Raw genomic sequence first — 17,856 nt, 5'->3', positions numbered from 1 at the left:
TGAATCTGCTATGTACGCCTCAATCAGCTGCAAAATAGCTGTTGCTGAGACATGTGTGATATCATGACAAAAACAACTAATTTAGCAAGCAATGCTGCATGACATACTGGTCCACTGACTTTTATGATGAATTTGGTCTGTTTACCCAGTAGGCCACAATCCCTCAGAGAGAGGGATGTGGAGTAAAACAAGTGAGATGGGAAAGAAAGAGGAACACAGAGGAAAGGGTTAATAGGAAATGGCAACGTTTGGAAGGTCAACAGGATGTGCCTTATTTAGAAGCTAATCAAAGACCTTGGCTGAGGTAATGTCATCACTATGGCAGTGGAGGGTAATGGACAGAGATAAAGATTTAACAGGATAGAAAGTGATGAATGCAATGAACAACGGTTAAAAAAGAAAATGTTGGGGAGATGGGGGTGCTGGAACATCTTACATAATCAGTTCTTTCTCCTGCTTTTCTTGTCCCCACTATGAACTTGGGTTTGTATTATGGACTGTTAAATTAATTTATTTGTTCATAACATCTGTGGCCTACAGTATCTCTGATGGAAGAGGAGTCACTGGTATGACATAATTTTAATTTGATCACAATTATCATGTCATTTGCAAAATTTCAGCTCTTTATTAGTTTGTCTCACACAATATCTCAGAGATTTGAGAATAATCTTTGTTCCTTTGTAGGCTGAGTAATCATACCACTGTATGGTCAAACCAAGGACACATTTGGAACTTATTAGGGAATTCACCATTTCTTAGTCTGTTCAGCTTTGGACTGCAGCTTCTCTTGCAAATCAAGATGGAGAGCCCTCCTTGCTCTGTAGCCATCGCTCATTCTCTCCGTCACCCCGGGGGTCAAGGCTGGTTTCCTGTTATTTTGGCCCTCTGTGTTAATGTCTGTTGCTCAATATCCACATCCATAAAGTTATTTCTCTCTTGTTCTGCTGTGACAGAGTCAACGGTCCATGACTGTCACCCGAGAGGTCTCAGTATAAATCACGTTGATTGCATAAGAGAGAGAGAGAGAGTTTGTGTTTGCGTATGTGTACATGTGACACTGGTCTCTTTTTTACAAGTCACCATAGGATATGAAGAACATTCATTTTGCCCTCTTGACCCCGGAAATGCCAATGGCCTCGCTAAGCGGTTTGCTGGTAAATGAGGTATAGAAGAACCATTCCATTCCCTGTCCTCTTTATCTACTTATATCAGTCCCCTTCATTTTCCATTCCATGAGAAGACATGTTTATGGTTGTTGATGATTTCCATTAAGATGTTAGGTATGAGGGGGAGATGTGAATGGAGACCATTAGGGAATTAGGAGGGACAGAAAATAGACTCAATTCATGAAAAGTGCATTTAATTACATCTGATCTTAAAGTTTTGTTTTGTTTTGTTTGTAATGGGCAAAACTTCATTTGTATGCCCAAAACGACTACTTCCATCTATTTCAACAACACTATGAATACATGAATAGACTTATTTGGAACTTTTATTAAAAAAAAACATTAAAGGTAACTGATGAATGCTTATAATACAAAGACCAACAGCCAAAATTGATCATGGACAATTCTCAACTAGTGAAGTTGCCTTTGGAGAAAGCACATCTTCATGGACTGTGCTAAAATCTCAGAGTGATTAATAAATGGCTTACAGCCTGACACATTTAAAACTGCCCTTGGCTCTTGAATGTCTGCAGCACCCTGGAGCCCCAACTAACAAGGAGACAAAAACTGTCAAGTGGTTACGTAACTCACATGTCAAAAGTCCATCTGCTCTTGCTTTTTTTAACCTCTTGGGTATTCAAGAAGATTGGAGGCTGGTTTACCAAATCACAGACATCCGTTTTCCACATGTGTTCAACTGTGCACAGTACCATTAAGCCAGCACGACTACTGTGACCATTGTTGGATATCTCATGATCAGCTTGACATTAATTATGTTCTCCTTCAATTATCTCTGGTTTAACCCAAACTTACAAAGCCTATGCCTAACCAGGGGCACTGCTCACTATTAAATAAACAGGGGGAAAAAACCTTCATCATCAATTATACTTAGGTGCTGCACTTTGACAGTTTCAGTTTTTTATCAGCTTTAGCTTTGATTTGTCAGCTTTTGCTGTAAGCAGTATAGTTTTATTCAAGACTATTTGAACCTGAGATTTACGTAACATTTATTATATTCATTCCCATATATTGCTGAATAGAACTGAATAAAAGATTTATACACTTCAGCCTGCAACATCCCAGTAATGGACTGCATCCAAATATTCCCACCATTGTTTCTAGGTTTAAATTAAAACACTCTGTGAAAATGTTATTAATTCCAGATGTCAACCTGAACCTCCTAAATTAAGTTTCACTGTCCACGAAGGACCCACATAATTAATAAGAGTGCATCATAGCTGCACTGGGGCTGCCATTGACTTTGCTAGGGCGTTACTGAAGACTTTGAGGTAATTTATCATTATAGGGATCAAAGTGGCCCTACACTGCTAACATCCTGTATTTCTCCTTATTCTTCTTCTGCTTTTTCTCAGAAGTAATTCATACAAAAGCTTCAGGTCCCAGACCTGTCTTGAGTTATTTGTTGCTGTGGCAACTTGCTAGTTGACGTACATGCACCACCCAACAAGTATACTGAACTGTAAATGAAATGTAAATATAAAATATGTATGTGTAATGTGTGAAAAAGGGTACAATGTTAAACAATGTCCATGGATCCAAAAGAGAAAATGTATACTTCAAAGTTGGGTGGACAATTTTTTTTTTTTTTTTTTTTTTTACAAAAGCTCTAAGAAGTAAGTTTTCATAATGTGGGCAACAATACTTTGCAAGGTATGTGAGTAGTGCACTCACAGCTCCATCCCACATTATGCTAACAGCCTATAATCCAACTTCAAGGTAGCATTTACCACATTGTTCCACACTCTGCTAACATTATGGTAATAACAGAAAATGCATCTGTTTCAACCCATCCTATGAAGCAAACTGGAATTAGTTTTCTCTTGGAGAGAAAGTGGGGAGCTGCAAGTAGCAAACCACGAGTGGCTGAGAGCAGAGTGATGACAGAAACCTTAAGCAACGGGATGAAATAGTTGTCCGTTCATCCCATTTACATACTGGGAAGTAGCAAAATTGGTTTCCTCCTTCTTAACTATATACAGTACCAGTCAAAAGTTTGGACAAAATTTCTCATGATGTTCACTAAATGTTCAATGATGTTCACTCAATCAGCAGACTATGACACACACATACACCTAATCATATGACATAGTTACTCATTTGTATCAGAGAAGATGAATAATAAGAATTCCCATTACAGAAGTCAGACTGTATGTCCTGGAAATGAACCATTGAGGCTCCTAACTGTCTGTGATGAAAAGCAGAACTACACACACGTGCACAGTTCATTTTTTATATCTGCCTGCTTATCACTTCTTCTTTTAGACATATTCTAGAGTGTCAGCATCTTATTCGTCAGCAGAAATGAAAATGACTGCTACTAAAATTAAAAGTCACAGCATTCTGGTAATGAAAATGGAAATTCTTATGTTTCCTAAAAAGTCAAAGTGGCAAGAAATTTGCTTGAGATTGTTTAATGTGATTTGCTGAGGTTAGGTTTTCATTATTTTGAGCATTTTTCAAATTGGGAATATATTTATTAATTGCACTTATCACCTTGAATATATAAGTAGAATGTTGATACATTCAGTTTTAAGACAAGGTTTGTGGTTCTTTTTAGTTCTGTGTATGTTGTTTATGAGGAGCACTGCAGCTTCAGTTTGAGCATCCATGCTATAACAAAAGCAAGGATTGCTTACAGGCAGTGGCGAGCCCTTGATAATAGAATTTCTGTCACACCTTAACTAAACGTTGATTTAGATTCAAGGGATTTAGTACCTATGGCCCAATAACTGCCTCTTCCCTCACCTTAGGCAAGCAAACAGGCAGGCTTGATTTCATGCCCTGCCTTTCATGCCCTCCCTCATTATAAGTCACTGTGGACAAGAGCATCAGCTACTTGCCTACTGTAGAGTTTAGATGCAAAACAAAGACTTGTAGAACATGAAGCCAAAAAGCACAGTTGCATTTGAAAGAGAAAGATGGAAAGAAAAAAAAAACGTAGGGGAAACCCTGACAGCAGACAACGTCAAGACCAACTGTCTCCCCTGGTCCATTGGGATAGAGTAAACTGTTTGTGTCCAGGGTCGGGCGACGGAGTCATGATGGGGAGGGGGAGGGAGGGTCAGCTGCCCAATCATAGTTAGTCGGAGAGGGAAAGGGGAGCTTCAAGGCTGGCTCAAGTCTCCCTCTCGACTCCACAATCACACACACACACACACACACACACACACATACACACACACCTATTGTCCCGGCGTTTCCGCAACTGCAGATTGAGGCCTGACCATCCACAGGAAGGTAAACAAGCTCTTATCAGTAGTCTGCAGGGGCCTGCACTGTCCCCTGGCCTCTCACCCCTGCATACTACACATTACACACTCCATACAACACACAAGCTTCCTGACCATCTCACCTCCCTCTCCTAAGTCCTGAAATTCTATCAAAAAAATGTTATGATTGGTCTTGCCTTAACACTTGTTTTGTGTGTGTGTCTGTGTGCCAAACTCTGCAAGCTCAAGTGTTTGGTGGAGAGGAACTGAGGATGTGATAGCATGTCTGGAGACAGCCTGTCTTCACACTAGCTCTGTTTACACCTCTGGGAGCCATTTGTCCATCGTCTCATCGTTGTCGGAACAACAAGTCCAACAGTGGCGTATGGAAGGTCTATGGCTCGCTTCCTCCGTTGTTCACTCACTCACTTTATACCCTGACTGCTGCTATTAATTAGCTATTCCATATTATTTGATCCACATCATTTGATCGTGTGGATAGTAGCTGCAGGCATGAAAAATACATCATCATATACAGACCCTCAGGTAATTTGTTATATTTCAGACACCATCACTTATTGGGTTTGTCCCTTCCACTTGCTTATGTGGCTACTTTTCCCCCAGAAAGAGCACTAGCAAAACATAATTAATCATCTGAGTGTTAATTGGTGGATAGATAAACTAATTTAGCAAGTTTCATGCTAACTGCGTGCAGCCAAAGCAGAGATTGAAGTGTTTGGAGTTTCATTGCACAGTGGTTGCTCCCAATCATTCAAGATTGATGTAGCTTTGCACAACATATGCTTCACGTAGAACCAACAGAGATTAGCTTGTTTTTCTTGACTGATTTTTGCCAGTAAATATTAATGTGTTCTGCTTTGAGGGCAGCATAGCAATGAAGGCTCTGATTTTTTTTTTTTTTTGACATTTTAAGTGAGCAAAGTTAGAGGTACAAAGTGTAAACAAAAGAGCCAAAACACCATCAAAGCGCAAAATACAGCATTAGAGAGTGTATTACTCCCAAACTCATTTAATACTCCCACACCAGACACCAACAACCGCATCTAACATTTTAATGTTGATGCTGTTAAAAGTTTGTTGACACCAGTGATACTTCTCTATAGTTCAAAGTCAGTTATGCTCTATGTATGAAGAAAATGTTAGAGTATATGTCTTAAAACAATTGCTTGTTCTTCTTCTTTAAGAAATCTATGGCTGCAAGTGCAAAAACTGTCTTAACTAAGGAGAGTTGTTTGACAGATGTACATTTGCTGCCTCCAGTGTAAAAGGATTACTAAGTATCCTGAGTTTGGCTGCTGGATTTGTTGTAGTTAAGGTATATGAGCATATTAAAATAATCTGTCAGATGTCTCAAAGCTTTTTTCTCTGAGTCACTTTGGACATATCAGAAATATGAAAAATCCAGTGTCCAAATCCAGTGAAGACTCTCTCTATCACATCAAACATACAGACATCCTGCACACTCACACAAAATACGCACTCACACATATACACACAGACATCAGAGAGAGATTTCAGCTCTCTAAATACAGATTGACCGGTGTGGCACCTGAATCAACAGGAAAACTGTCCACCCATTGCCTGAATCAAGAATCTCTGCCATGAAACAACACTCAACCGCAAGCTGCAAATTGGAAAGCACAGATCACTTTAGAAATCAGGTTATGTCTATGAAGAAAGATAGTATGTTCTCTTAAAGAAAATTGCCAAGAACTTACTAAAAATAAATTGCATTAACATTCTCTAAAATGTTACATGGGGGAAATATTGATGATGTTTATTGGAATATCCTTTAGGCCAAGAGAAAAGTTCAGAGCAAAAAGCTCCTCGTCTGTGCAAAAACATGATATGAAGCATTTTTAGAACATTTAAGCTGAACATTTTGTTCATGATTATTCTGCCAGGGAAGATTAAGGGCCTAATAATGTCCAGCATAATAATATCCTAATCAATTAAAGACCCTAGTGAATAAGGTTATAGTAATATTAATGTATAGTATGTAAAATAATTTCTCAATAATCTCTCTAAGATCAGAAGCCCCCTATGAGTTATCATAGGTGACTAGTCATAGGTAAGTCAGTGGACCAACCAAGAGTATGCCCTCCAAATTCCATCCAACATACAGGTACATATCCTGTGTTTGTGCAGACCCCAGAGTTGTCTGTGGGCAGACAGACCTAGAGATAAGAGTGCATAACGCCATGCCTTATCTGCACAGACAGCAGGCATGTTGACATGGGCACAAGTGGTCGCCATGCTGACGAGGCGTTTATCTCACCCACTACTAATGAGCCATTCAGTGCTCATGCAACTACATAATGAAAAGCATTGGTGACGTAAAAGAGAAATTCAGAAACACCAAAGAGCCAGTATCCAAAATCTATATTATTAACAGTGCTGATATACCAAACACCCCCTGTACCTACTTACATTATTCATAATCAAGCTCGCTGTTTGTGTTGGAGATGCCAATTAAACTAATGCTGGAATGCCATTTTAACCCAGTTACATAAATAAATACAAAAAAATAAAATAAAATAAATACAGTGTTTTCTACGCTGGGATACTGCTTAACAGCATTTACATGGAACTGCATCCTCTCAACACAAGGGGCAGATAGAGATCAGACACATCACTACTCAAAACTGAAAACAGACTTACATTACATTACATATTATCATGTTTTTCTTTTAGATTCCTACATATCGTCATTTATATAACCAGTAAGTACAAGTCATGTGGGAACAAACACAAGAGAGGAACATAGCATTAGTGCAGCTCTCTCCTACTGCATTCTGTGTTCAAACAGAGGAAAAGCACGGCAGGCAGAAATGGATTGTTATTTGGGAGGGGCATAACATTGAAGGAGATTGAAATCGGTCTGAGGCAGCGACAAGTGGTCGCGTCTCCCTGCCACCCAGTCTGACTGCAGGCAGAGCTGGCTCACTACAGTAAAACAGGGGAAGTGAACTGTTTTGACTCTCAACGCCATTTTTAACATGAGGGGTTTTTTTGTTTTTTTTCCGCATGCAGCTTATTCTACTAGAGCACGCCTTCCGAGAAACCTTTGTCATCTCTTTCCATTTTTTTTTCTTTTTAAATCCCTGACACGCCATTTCTGTCAGACAACAAATTTCTCTTTTTTTGGTATTTTTTTCTTTATGGATTTTTATTACTTTCTCTTTTGCCTAATTATTCAAAGTGTTATATTTTCACTTTTTCCAACCTTTAATTTAACTTGGTCTTCATATCTCCCCCTTTCTTTATCTGTGTAGTCCGCTTTCCTATCTCTCTGTCTTTTTATTCCCATATTTACTTCTCTTTCCCCACATCTTTCCTCTGAAGCAGTTATCTGCTCTTTTACAGTCACATAAATTTGACCCCCCACTTCCTCACTGTCTCTATGAATCACTCTTTATGAATTCTGTTATCTCTGTTTGTCTGTCTGTCTGTCTGTCTGTCTGTCTGTCTGTCTGTCTCGCTCTCTTTCCCTCTTTAAGATCCATTTTCAGACAGCCCTTCCTCCTTCTCCAGGGGCTCGCTAATCACTTTTGTACTTTTCCTACAGCCCGTGGCGGGAGACTCTGGGGTAGGCAAAATCCAGCAGGAGGTCTGGCAGTTAACATCATGATGCCTGGCTCCCACTGGGAAAGCCGTTGCAGCATGGGGCATATTGAACATTATTTTCCTGCCAGAAATGCCAGCCACACAGTGGATAAAGTCACTAAATATGAAGACTTAAGATGGACACACAGATAATTGTTTATGAGTCCAACTGTTACAGTCAGTTTAAGTGGTAGTGGCTGTTGTGTTAGTCCTTATAAAGAGGTCTGGAATCAAATTCTCCTACACAACTACTTCCCATGTAATAAGCAGCTAGAGAGACAACATCTCAGAGCTTCCATTTCTTGGAAGTCTTTCAAAGGCAGGTCAGCCAAGACATGCTACCTAGGAAAAATATGTGTATGCTCAAAATGTTTAATTTAAAAGCCTTACAGATAATAACCCTGATGATGTCATTAGAGGTTATCTAAGTTTGGGCTTGGAGACTGCAAATTCATAACAGAAAGCCTGTGTTACAAATTGAGTGTTTGGGCCTGGTGTTTATCAGCCAGAGAATGTGTAATAAAACACACTATTGAGTTGCACTGTGGGAAAAATATTGGGGCAAACTGTCTCTTGTGAGTCTGCCAAATAGAAGAAGAATACTAAATTGCTACAGTATCCCTTTAACACCTAATTATTAAACTCTAAATACATTTAAACATGTATTGCAAATGTCAATAATTGTAAATATGTTTATGTACATGTAAAAAATATATTTAGAGGTTATTAATGCACATTGCCTAGTCCGGTTGTGGCAGATGTTATCAGGTTCATAAGGAAAGTTGCAAAATTAAAAACTTCATGAAATGCCTTTAAACAACGTTGTTGCAATAAAGTGTTACAACAAAGTGCACAAGACTGGAATAAAAAGAATGACATCAAAGCAAAGAAAGAAACAAAGAAACAAAGAAAGAACATTAGCATGTTCTATTAAAAAGGGAGGGCTGACCTAACATAGAGGGAGCACAAATTCCACTTTTGCACCATAGGTGCTCAGAGATAAACCCGCAGGCTTGACCATGTAAAGGCTTCAAAACAAGCAGCAAAATTTTAAACACAATTAACCTCACAGGGAGGTAGCGTATTGAAACTTAGACCAGCGTGACATTGTCTGTATTCTGGATCCTGACAGAAACATGTACAGAGATTATAGACATGCTGTAAACAAGAAAGAGAGAGCTGACTGATCTAAACATATAGGAAATTGTAAAGGCAGTGGTTGATACTATAGGTAATCCTGGGCTGATGAAATCAAGATCCCACAACCAAATTGATCTGTTTGTCAAATTTTAGAGCAAGATTGAAAGTCGTGTCTGGGTTCTTTTTCCCGTAGCCTAAGAGGGGCATAAGAAACTATATTTTACAGGCTTAAACAAGATAACCACATTTTTCAGGTCGCAACACTGCCAGTATTTCCATGTGGTATCAGAACAACCTACAGAAACCTTGTTTAAATGTGACGGTGAAACATCTGGGATTATGTAACAGTGTATAGCCATTGAAGTATTATATAATTGACTAACTGCACAATGGCACTTCATCCATTAATCTAACTGTTACCATACTGTATTTGTCCACAGGTAAATAAGTGAATGAAAACAGAACACAGTCCTGAGGGGTAAGTTAAGAAGTAATTAAGTTTCCAGTGTCAGGAAATGAAGTGGATAAGTAAGTATAGGAGCCTCAGAGTTCATCCACTGGCTCTACTGGGTCACTTAGCAAGATTATCTATCTACTTTATATCTTTGTGGCCTTGGAATGTTACTGTGAGCTTAATAGCTGCTTCAGATTCAAAGCATGCCTCAGACATCACAAATGATTTAATCGACTTGATATCAAGGAGCTAAAGGAAGGGTCAAACATATAAAAAGTTTAAATAAAGCTTAAGAAAAAATGAGCTCAAGTAAAATACAATATATCATATTGCCTGCAACTGGAACAGAGTGTATGGGATTTGTTGCAAGCTGCAGGCTATTTTTGATTTGCTTTTACTTTTTCTGTGTTTACTTCTTTGTGGAACTTTCACATTGTGTCTGCTCCCACAGTAACTTGTAGCTGGCAAGGATGCTATTACACAAACAGACCTCAAATCACAGAGAATATATAAACGATGTATTTTTCACAGCACCTATTCAATCTGAGAATGTGCTAAATTTGATTTGGTATGGATGCCTGGCATTAACATTTGATTTGTTTACCAACAGCACAGTACCAAGCCCAGGAGACAATGTCACAGCAAATGACAAATTAATACGACAATACTGGACTGTATACTTTTAATGGCAGATAAATAATGCCTGAGATGGGGGAACTGCCACATCACGCCACTGTTTGATTAATGCTTCAACATTAAGTACAGAGTATCTTACTGTCTAAGAACAGTGTTGCGGCTCCCTCTGGGTACTCTCCTACAGCTGCTGTAGCAGATGCAAAAATAAGTGCAAGAGAAAAAGAAAATCCTTGGAACCTCTTTAAAGAAAGAAAAAAATGATAGCGAATACAGGACTACTGTATGTGTCACTGTGGCAATTAAGGCTGAACTAAACAGCTCCTTACAGACCCCACCAGCAGACAGTGAGACTGATCCCCTGCGGTGGAAGCTATGAGGTCAACTCTCTACAGGTTTGCCAGTTGGCCAAAAAATAGCTCTGTATCCCTGCCATCAGCACCCCCACTGAGAGGGTGTTTAGCACTTGTGGCAATATTGTGATTTGTCATACAGTAGGTCAGCACGAAAGCCAGATTCAGCGAACAGCCTTGTTTTTCTGGCCCATAATCTTAACAGTGATGTATGCTTGCCAGGGTTGTTTTGCTTTATCTAAAAAGCAAAGTGGGAATGCCAGTTTATTTTTTTGGTTCATAGTTTATAGACCCCCGTAGAATGAAAAAGGTTATCTTGCACTGAGGTGTTTATTTCACCTTCAAGTGCAGCATTGAAAAATGTATGAGAACATGATTGTTTTGCTGACAGTCAATGTTAAATCTGTATAACTTAATGGCAGGTAAAAAAGTTATCTATTAAATGATTATTGTAAGAGTTTATATCTTTTTTGCAGGTCTGAGATGCTGCAATTGGTTAGTTAATTAGATAAAAGCACTGTTTTAACTGGGATGTACAATAAGAAATTACTACTTAGAAAAAATATGGCTTGACATGATGCATTTTTTATACTATATATTTTTAAATTTAGAACAGTAGATTTGAAACTATATATTAAAGCTGCACAAAAACGACATACTAATCAAACAATAAATGAGTTAGCATTGTTTTATTAATTAAAAACCATGCAGCCCCCCTTGATTCCAGATTGCTGCAGGGAAGTGAGACCCAAAAACCTTGAAGCAACAATGCATAGCACTGGTTAGAGTATGTGGCTGGATTATGGCCTGAGGGCGAAGGGAGAAATCCAACTCCCTTTGCCACCTTGGATTGCAAGTTTGAATTTTTATATGGGCAGCCACAGACAGCAAGTGGAAGGACTGACAGAAGGGGCAAACAGAGGAGGATCACATAAAACCTCTGAAAGTCCATGTTATCTTATTTCTTGTGCCTGGACTGTCTATAACAAAAACATTCTTTTATTGGTTAATCCTGCAAAACTACACAAACAAATAATTCCCAAGGTGACTTAGCAGTTCAATAGTCTGAATACCAATTGGCGCTACACAGGTTTTGAGCTCTGCTCTTTTGTCATTGTATTTATCTCTATACTCCGAAAAATAGTGTGCAATCCTTGAGTGAGGAAGATAAACAACAATTTAAGACAAAAATAACTATTTTGCACATAACCTCTCTATAGGCCTGTGGTAAAATCCTGATTTACCGTGCAAGAAAAACAACAAGGGAAAGAGCGCGCTTTTATGTTTTAAGAATGAAATGACGCCAGAACAAAATGACCGGACAATGTTGATATCTGCCTTTGAACTTCAGGTTGACAGAAATATTCCCTGGAGGCTCAAAATCCACTAAATTCAGCGTCCTGTCTTCTGTTGTCTAAGGTTATACATTTTTCAATGCATTTGTTTTAGCAAAGAAATCCATTCACTTACCAGAGAGTGCAACAGTGATACACAGAAGCAGGGCAAACCGCGCCATGTGACCCTCCATCTCTGTTGAGTTTAAGTTTCAGGTGTTGGCAGAAGCTGACTTGTAGGTCTCTGGAATGTGAGGATGCTCAGGCAAAGGTTGATGTGTCCTTGTCCAATGGCAGAGCCGCAATGACTGTGGCAGCCGAAGAGCAGACAATTCTAGTCTTAAAAGGTTAAAAGGTCGGGAAGAAAAGACAGACAGGAATCAATAAGAAGATGAGAAGCTCTGATAAGGACGTGACTAACTGACAGTCTCATGCAGGTCATACTCAGCATACAATGTCAAAACAAGTATTGTATGCAAATCTATCTCCTGTTATCCAAGACTGTGGCATGTAAAGGTTACAAGAAACACGTTCTCTGTTCCTGCTGAATACACATGATCAGAATTAGCCTATCAATGATCATAATATTAAAAATGCAGCCCTTTGAATGAATGATGCTACCTCTACTTTACTAGATAACAAAATAAAATCAGTTCCACATAATAATTGAGCCCCCATAAAGGACACTGATCACTTATACGTTATATTCTGTTTGGCATAACACTGACAATGTTCTTAAAATGTCCTGAATTCTTTCAGCAGGATGACAGGATTTTCCTCCTGAGACAATCCCACAATATTTCTCTCCTTCTTCCTGGTGCACAATAAGGGTCTGAACCCAAGGGTTATCTGGTGGTCACTAACTTCTGGCCGACTGTTTCAGGAAGCACTACTGCATCGCTTTCTTTAAATAATTTCACAATGCCGAGATCAGATAAGCAGGAGTCTGCTCTTGTTATATGATTCATATAGAGGGAAAGGAAGAGCCTGTATAAACTGTTTATGCACTTCCAAAGGAAAACAAAAAAAAAAGTCACGTTATTTCCTTGGACTATAGTACTTACTATAGGATAAAAACGTCTTTATCTACCAATAAATACTAAAAGTGTATTTTAGTAAGAAATTAAATGGGTTTAATCGGTGAAACCACCACCCATTGATAAACGGTAATAATGGCATTAAGGGGACGAAACGGTAACATAGAAAATATCCCAACAGACGACTTTCCGCCTCCTTTATCCACTTTATTTCACAATATTAAACAATATTACGGTACTTTCTACGGTTTATCTGACATGGAGATACAGAGAATTAAGAAAAGGGTGAGGGCTGTAGGTTAGTACAACTGTAGGAAATACATAACTGTAGGAAATACAACAGATCACGTATAACTGAGGAAATATGGAAGTAAAAGGAAAGTTATTCATCTCAAAACTTACTTACTTTTGAAGTAGGGTGAATTTCTTCAATTAGGCGACGGGCTTTATAATCCACGAGCGAGGATGTGTCTGCGTTCAAGCGATGTAACGGTGTCAGGACTTTCCAAACTTTTTGTGCCGCCTGCCTGGGCGGTGCAGATTTACTTTGGTACCCCTCCCACCGACCTTTTTACCCCTACTAAGCGCTTGTCGTGCCATACAGTTGTCCACACTATGGTCCACAGAGAGTGAAGTGTGAGAATCTGACAAAAGATTTAGTTTTAGTTTTAACACCTCCGTTTTTCCTGTTTTTATTGAAATTTACATAATTTCATATTCTAAAATTAAGGCAGATAGAAACAATAAACAACTCGAGATTAGAAAACCAACAATAAAAATCTTTCTGTTTGTCAAATTTTATCAAATTTCTAATATCTAATATAACAGCTGAACACACGTGTGGCATTATTTCTATATGGAAACCCAATATTGTTCTAAAAGTTCTCCCCAACACTTGCATAAATTACATGTGCTGCACTTTCAGGATAATCTGCTTTCACCCTTCTGTCCAGTTAATTCAAACCAGCTCGATGACCACTGTACCAGCCATTCCATGAGTTGAAGTCTACTGTCTTGTTTTTTTTTGTTTTTTTTTTAGGTAGTATGTAGGTATGTTTTGGATCATTATCTTGCTGCAGGATGAGACCAGATGGTGCTGTATGGTTTTGCAGGTTGCTGTTGCCCTTTTGGTCCAGACTGCCAGTCACTCTATGCAGGTGACCAACTCTGGACAGAGGGTTTTGAAGTTATTTTTCAGTTTTTGGTAACCTTATCTTTTCTTTTCTTTTTTTAACATCTGGCACTTAACAGCTTACCTTTAACATGTTGGACCACAAATGGCTTCCAAACAATTTGTGATATCACAAATCATGCACATAGGCCCAACCGTCAAAATCAGGTTTTCATTTTCAACAGATGAATGTGAAAACAGTCTTCTAGTGTCAAACTCAGCACATACATCATTCTGCACAGCGAAGCTCAAGCATCCATCTGCTGGAACAAGAGGAAAAGCACATGTTTGATTGGATTGTTGTGCCTACATCCAGTGGTTAGCTTAGTTTAAAAATTGTAAGTTAGGGAAAGATGGAGGTTAGGGGGATCTGCTATTTTGAAGGGTTAAAAAATCCAACTACCAGAGCCTCTAAAACTCATATATGGTATTTGTTTACATTAATCTGTTACAAAAAGCATATAAAGTAGTTTACTTGTGGTTACGTGCTGGACTATTCCATGGGTGAGGGCAGTGTCCTTCTGATGTTTTGTCATCTCCATGAGGTTGCCAAAACTACAACCTGTCCTTATAAAACATTAGTGGAGTTATAACCGCTAGGCCTAATTAAATTTATGTGAGCATTAAAGGTGCTATTTATTTATTTCCATGGATGTATGGTTTCCCCTGCTTCCAGTTATATTAAACTAGCTATCTCTCTCTGGTTGAAATTTGGTATGCTACAAACATATTGTAATTATTCTAAAAGCTTTCATGGTATTGTTGAACTGGGGTCTATACTGTATGTCTGTTTTTCATTCGAGCTGCTTTCTTTTTGTTCTGCCTGTAGACCTTTGTGTGAAGAATTGATTTGATGAAATGACGAGTCCCCTGAGTCTGTTCAGTAGCTACAAAAATGATGTCGTGTGGTCTATTTTCCCCCACAAAATAGTGGTGCTAATGGTGGTATCCAAAGATAAATGCTGTTTTTCCAAGGAGCTTTTGCTTTTCTCTGCTTCTCAAGTTTGATCAGGATAAACATAAGACATTTTGACTTGTCAAAGCAGAAAAACATGGGTGGAATTAATGATATTAATGATATCTGCATTCCATTTACGTGAGCCAGTTTCAGGGAACTGAATGGAATTAAGTCATAGAGTTTCAAAGTGGGAAGAAAAATTCCCATTCATTTTTCTCATGGACAATGTTACATTACTCACAGTTTGAGCACTACTGGTTTGGATTGGCATGAAAGTCTCCATGAAAGACAAACTGCATCAGACATCATCTGGTTCTTAAGTAAAAGTCAAAAGCACTAGACTGTTTTTATTTAAAAAAAATGTGGATACAAGTTATCTACAACTCCCAAACAGCACTTCAGAAACAGCCAATCACTGAGCTTAGAGGGAAAATATTGTTGTGTCAAAAGATTGATTTTACAGTCTTCAGAGTGAATCGGTTTTCTTTTCATTTCTGGGAAACTTTTGAGTGAATTTAGAAACTATAGCTGTTGTTTACAACAAAGATCATCTGATTTACGCCCCTGGCTTCTTCTCCACAGCAATGGGGGACGAGGCTAATGGGTACTGTAGTATTCTTAACTGTCCATCATGCCAAAATCATGGACAAAATTGAAAATGTGATTTCTCAAAAATTAAGTCCAAATAATTGAAACTGGTGATCATATTCGTACATTATCCGGGACAGTCCTGAGTTTCTATGTTAAGTAAGGTTGAGGAAATTGTTTAAAGAATTGTTTGAAATGGGAATGCAGAATGGGGAAAAAACACAATGGTAATGTTAGTATTAGTTATACCTTTTACAGTAAAAATATCTCAACAACATGTCCCTGCGAACAAGATCCATTGCTCTATAACAATGTCACACTACCCCTTCTTTGGATTATTACCACAACCACTAAAGGGCTTTGTTACTTCAATATAAACATGTCATGTTTTGGCCATTTGCTGAAATGACTGGTACATTTCCTTTTATTGAAGGGCCAGGCATTTTCAATCATTCTGATGATTCGATTTCAGTTTAGGTTGAAGTTGGAAATAGCTATGCAGGGAATTGTGTAACATCACCAAGGCTGTACCTGAAATCACTCCCTATAGAGAGCTACATTTACTGTCCAACATTTTATGTGTGTGAATTCAGAGTGTGAAATTCACACTATATAGCTAGTGACCTCAGAAAATCCAACAATGATGTGAATAAAGTAGTGCCCATATCTTACAATGTCCCATATTTCAAAAATAAAAAAAATAGCTTTGTGCAGCTCTACAGCGGTTAGTGATCAAAATTTCAAAATTGAAATAAGTCATTGGTGTCTGAATTATTATTATTGTATGTATGTATTATATTATATTGAATGCATGAACAAGGGAATGGTTTCAAACACAGCTCTAACAAATTATAAAAGTGTAAGTTTGACAACAGGAGAATTAACCGGATATCAATAGGCCTTTTTCACAGCAGTTAAACATTTTGACTTGTCATAGTAGCAAAAGCACAGGTGCACAGATAACATTAACAGTGGCTCCATTGTATTGAAGTGTCCCAAAAAGACTTGACAGTGAACCAGCATGCACAATACTTGCACCAGAAGCAGCTAAATGTAACTCAGTCATTGGTTATTAAATAATTTGCACCTGGGCTTTTCAAACTCATGTCAAAATATCTTACAACCGATAGGCCTGTCAACCTGTACATGAATTCACAGTCCTGAGAGGAGGCTTAGTAAGCCAAAATAAGTGAAAAGACCTGCTTGGGTGTACCATGGGTGAATGGGCCTACAACTGAAAGCCAAAGCCACACACAGTAACAACAATTTTGATTTAGAATTAGGTTTGTTTTGTTTTTTGTTTTTGTTTTTTTTATATAATCAGCATGTTAAAATATCTTACAATCTTTATTTAATCCTGGTCAAAATTAAGGAGAAAAATGAAAAAGCATCTTGGGAAAGAACAGCATTTATCTTTGGCTACTGCACCACGGCTATTTTGTGAGAAAAAATGGACCGGAGCAAAGAGTAGACACAACATCCTTTCTGTACTGAACAGACTCAGAGGAGTCATCGTCCCGTCAAATCAACAACTCTCCATACAAAGTCTTCTGGCAGAGCAGAGGAGCAGCAAAACAGAAAAGAAAACCTGACATATGGACTACACTTCAACAATGCCAGAAAAGCACACAATAGTGCTGAACAAATTGACACAAGCAGCTACTCTTTCTGCCTGCTTCTGTGTTTTGACTGTTGGTCACGAGTATGGCAAATATAATGTGTTCATGATATAAAAGGGTTTATGTTATTCATTTTGATATTTAAGAGTTTGATGTGAAATAATATCACTGCTACTCTGATTTGAACTCTATTGGCATTGTCAATCAGGCAGGTGTGAATATTTAATAGTAGCAGAAGTTTGGGAGTTTGATTTATATTCTGCCTCAATCATTTTAAACTGCGCTCCATGTGAACTGTAGACATCCAACCAGCCCTAGTTAATCCACGATTAGAGTTTACAGGTGCTTAATGACTAACTTGACAGTGCTAAAAATACAGGCCATTAACAGCAGCCATACATAAAGCCTTGTTTTCTGAGACTAGTTGATATTCTGCTTATTGACTCTGAACTTGCCTTGACCTCATTCCTTCAGGCAGCATGGAGAAAGAAATGCACATGGGACACTGCACTAAGTAGAGATAATGTCAATCTATTTGTAGTCTGT

At 38.3% G+C, this 17,856-nt stretch overlaps 1 protein-coding gene across 2 annotated transcripts in view; it reads right to left on the bottom strand.

The window, feature by feature from the left end:
* The window catches only part of eng (endoglin), a 40,632-nt gene extending 27,161 nt beyond the window's left edge, over window positions 1-13,471 (bottom strand). Inside the window, exons 1-2 of one of the 2 annotated variants that reach the window (XM_062434732.1) lie at window positions 13,381-13,471; window positions 12,074-12,276 (exon numbers count right to left, since the gene is read on the bottom strand). In XM_062434732.1, the coding sequence (XP_062290716.1) occupies window positions 12,074-12,131 (58 nt within the window). In that variant the 5' untranslated portion in view covers window positions 12,132-12,276; window positions 13,381-13,471. Of the gene's footprint in view, window positions 1-12,073; window positions 12,277-13,376 lie in introns of both variants that reach the window. The other variant, XM_062434733.1, reaches the window with a different exon arrangement.
* Between the last annotated feature and the right edge of the window lie 4,385 nt (window positions 13,472-17,856).

The sequence above is a fragment of the Scomber scombrus genome, chromosome 15 (genome assembly GCF_963691925.1).
Source record: "Scomber scombrus chromosome 15, fScoSco1.1, whole genome shotgun sequence".
Taxonomy (NCBI): Eukaryota; Metazoa; Chordata; class Actinopteri; order Scombriformes; family Scombridae; genus Scomber; species Scomber scombrus.
The sequence above is the reverse complement of the archived record's forward strand: the minus strand, read 5'-3'. Positions and strand labels throughout refer to the sequence as shown.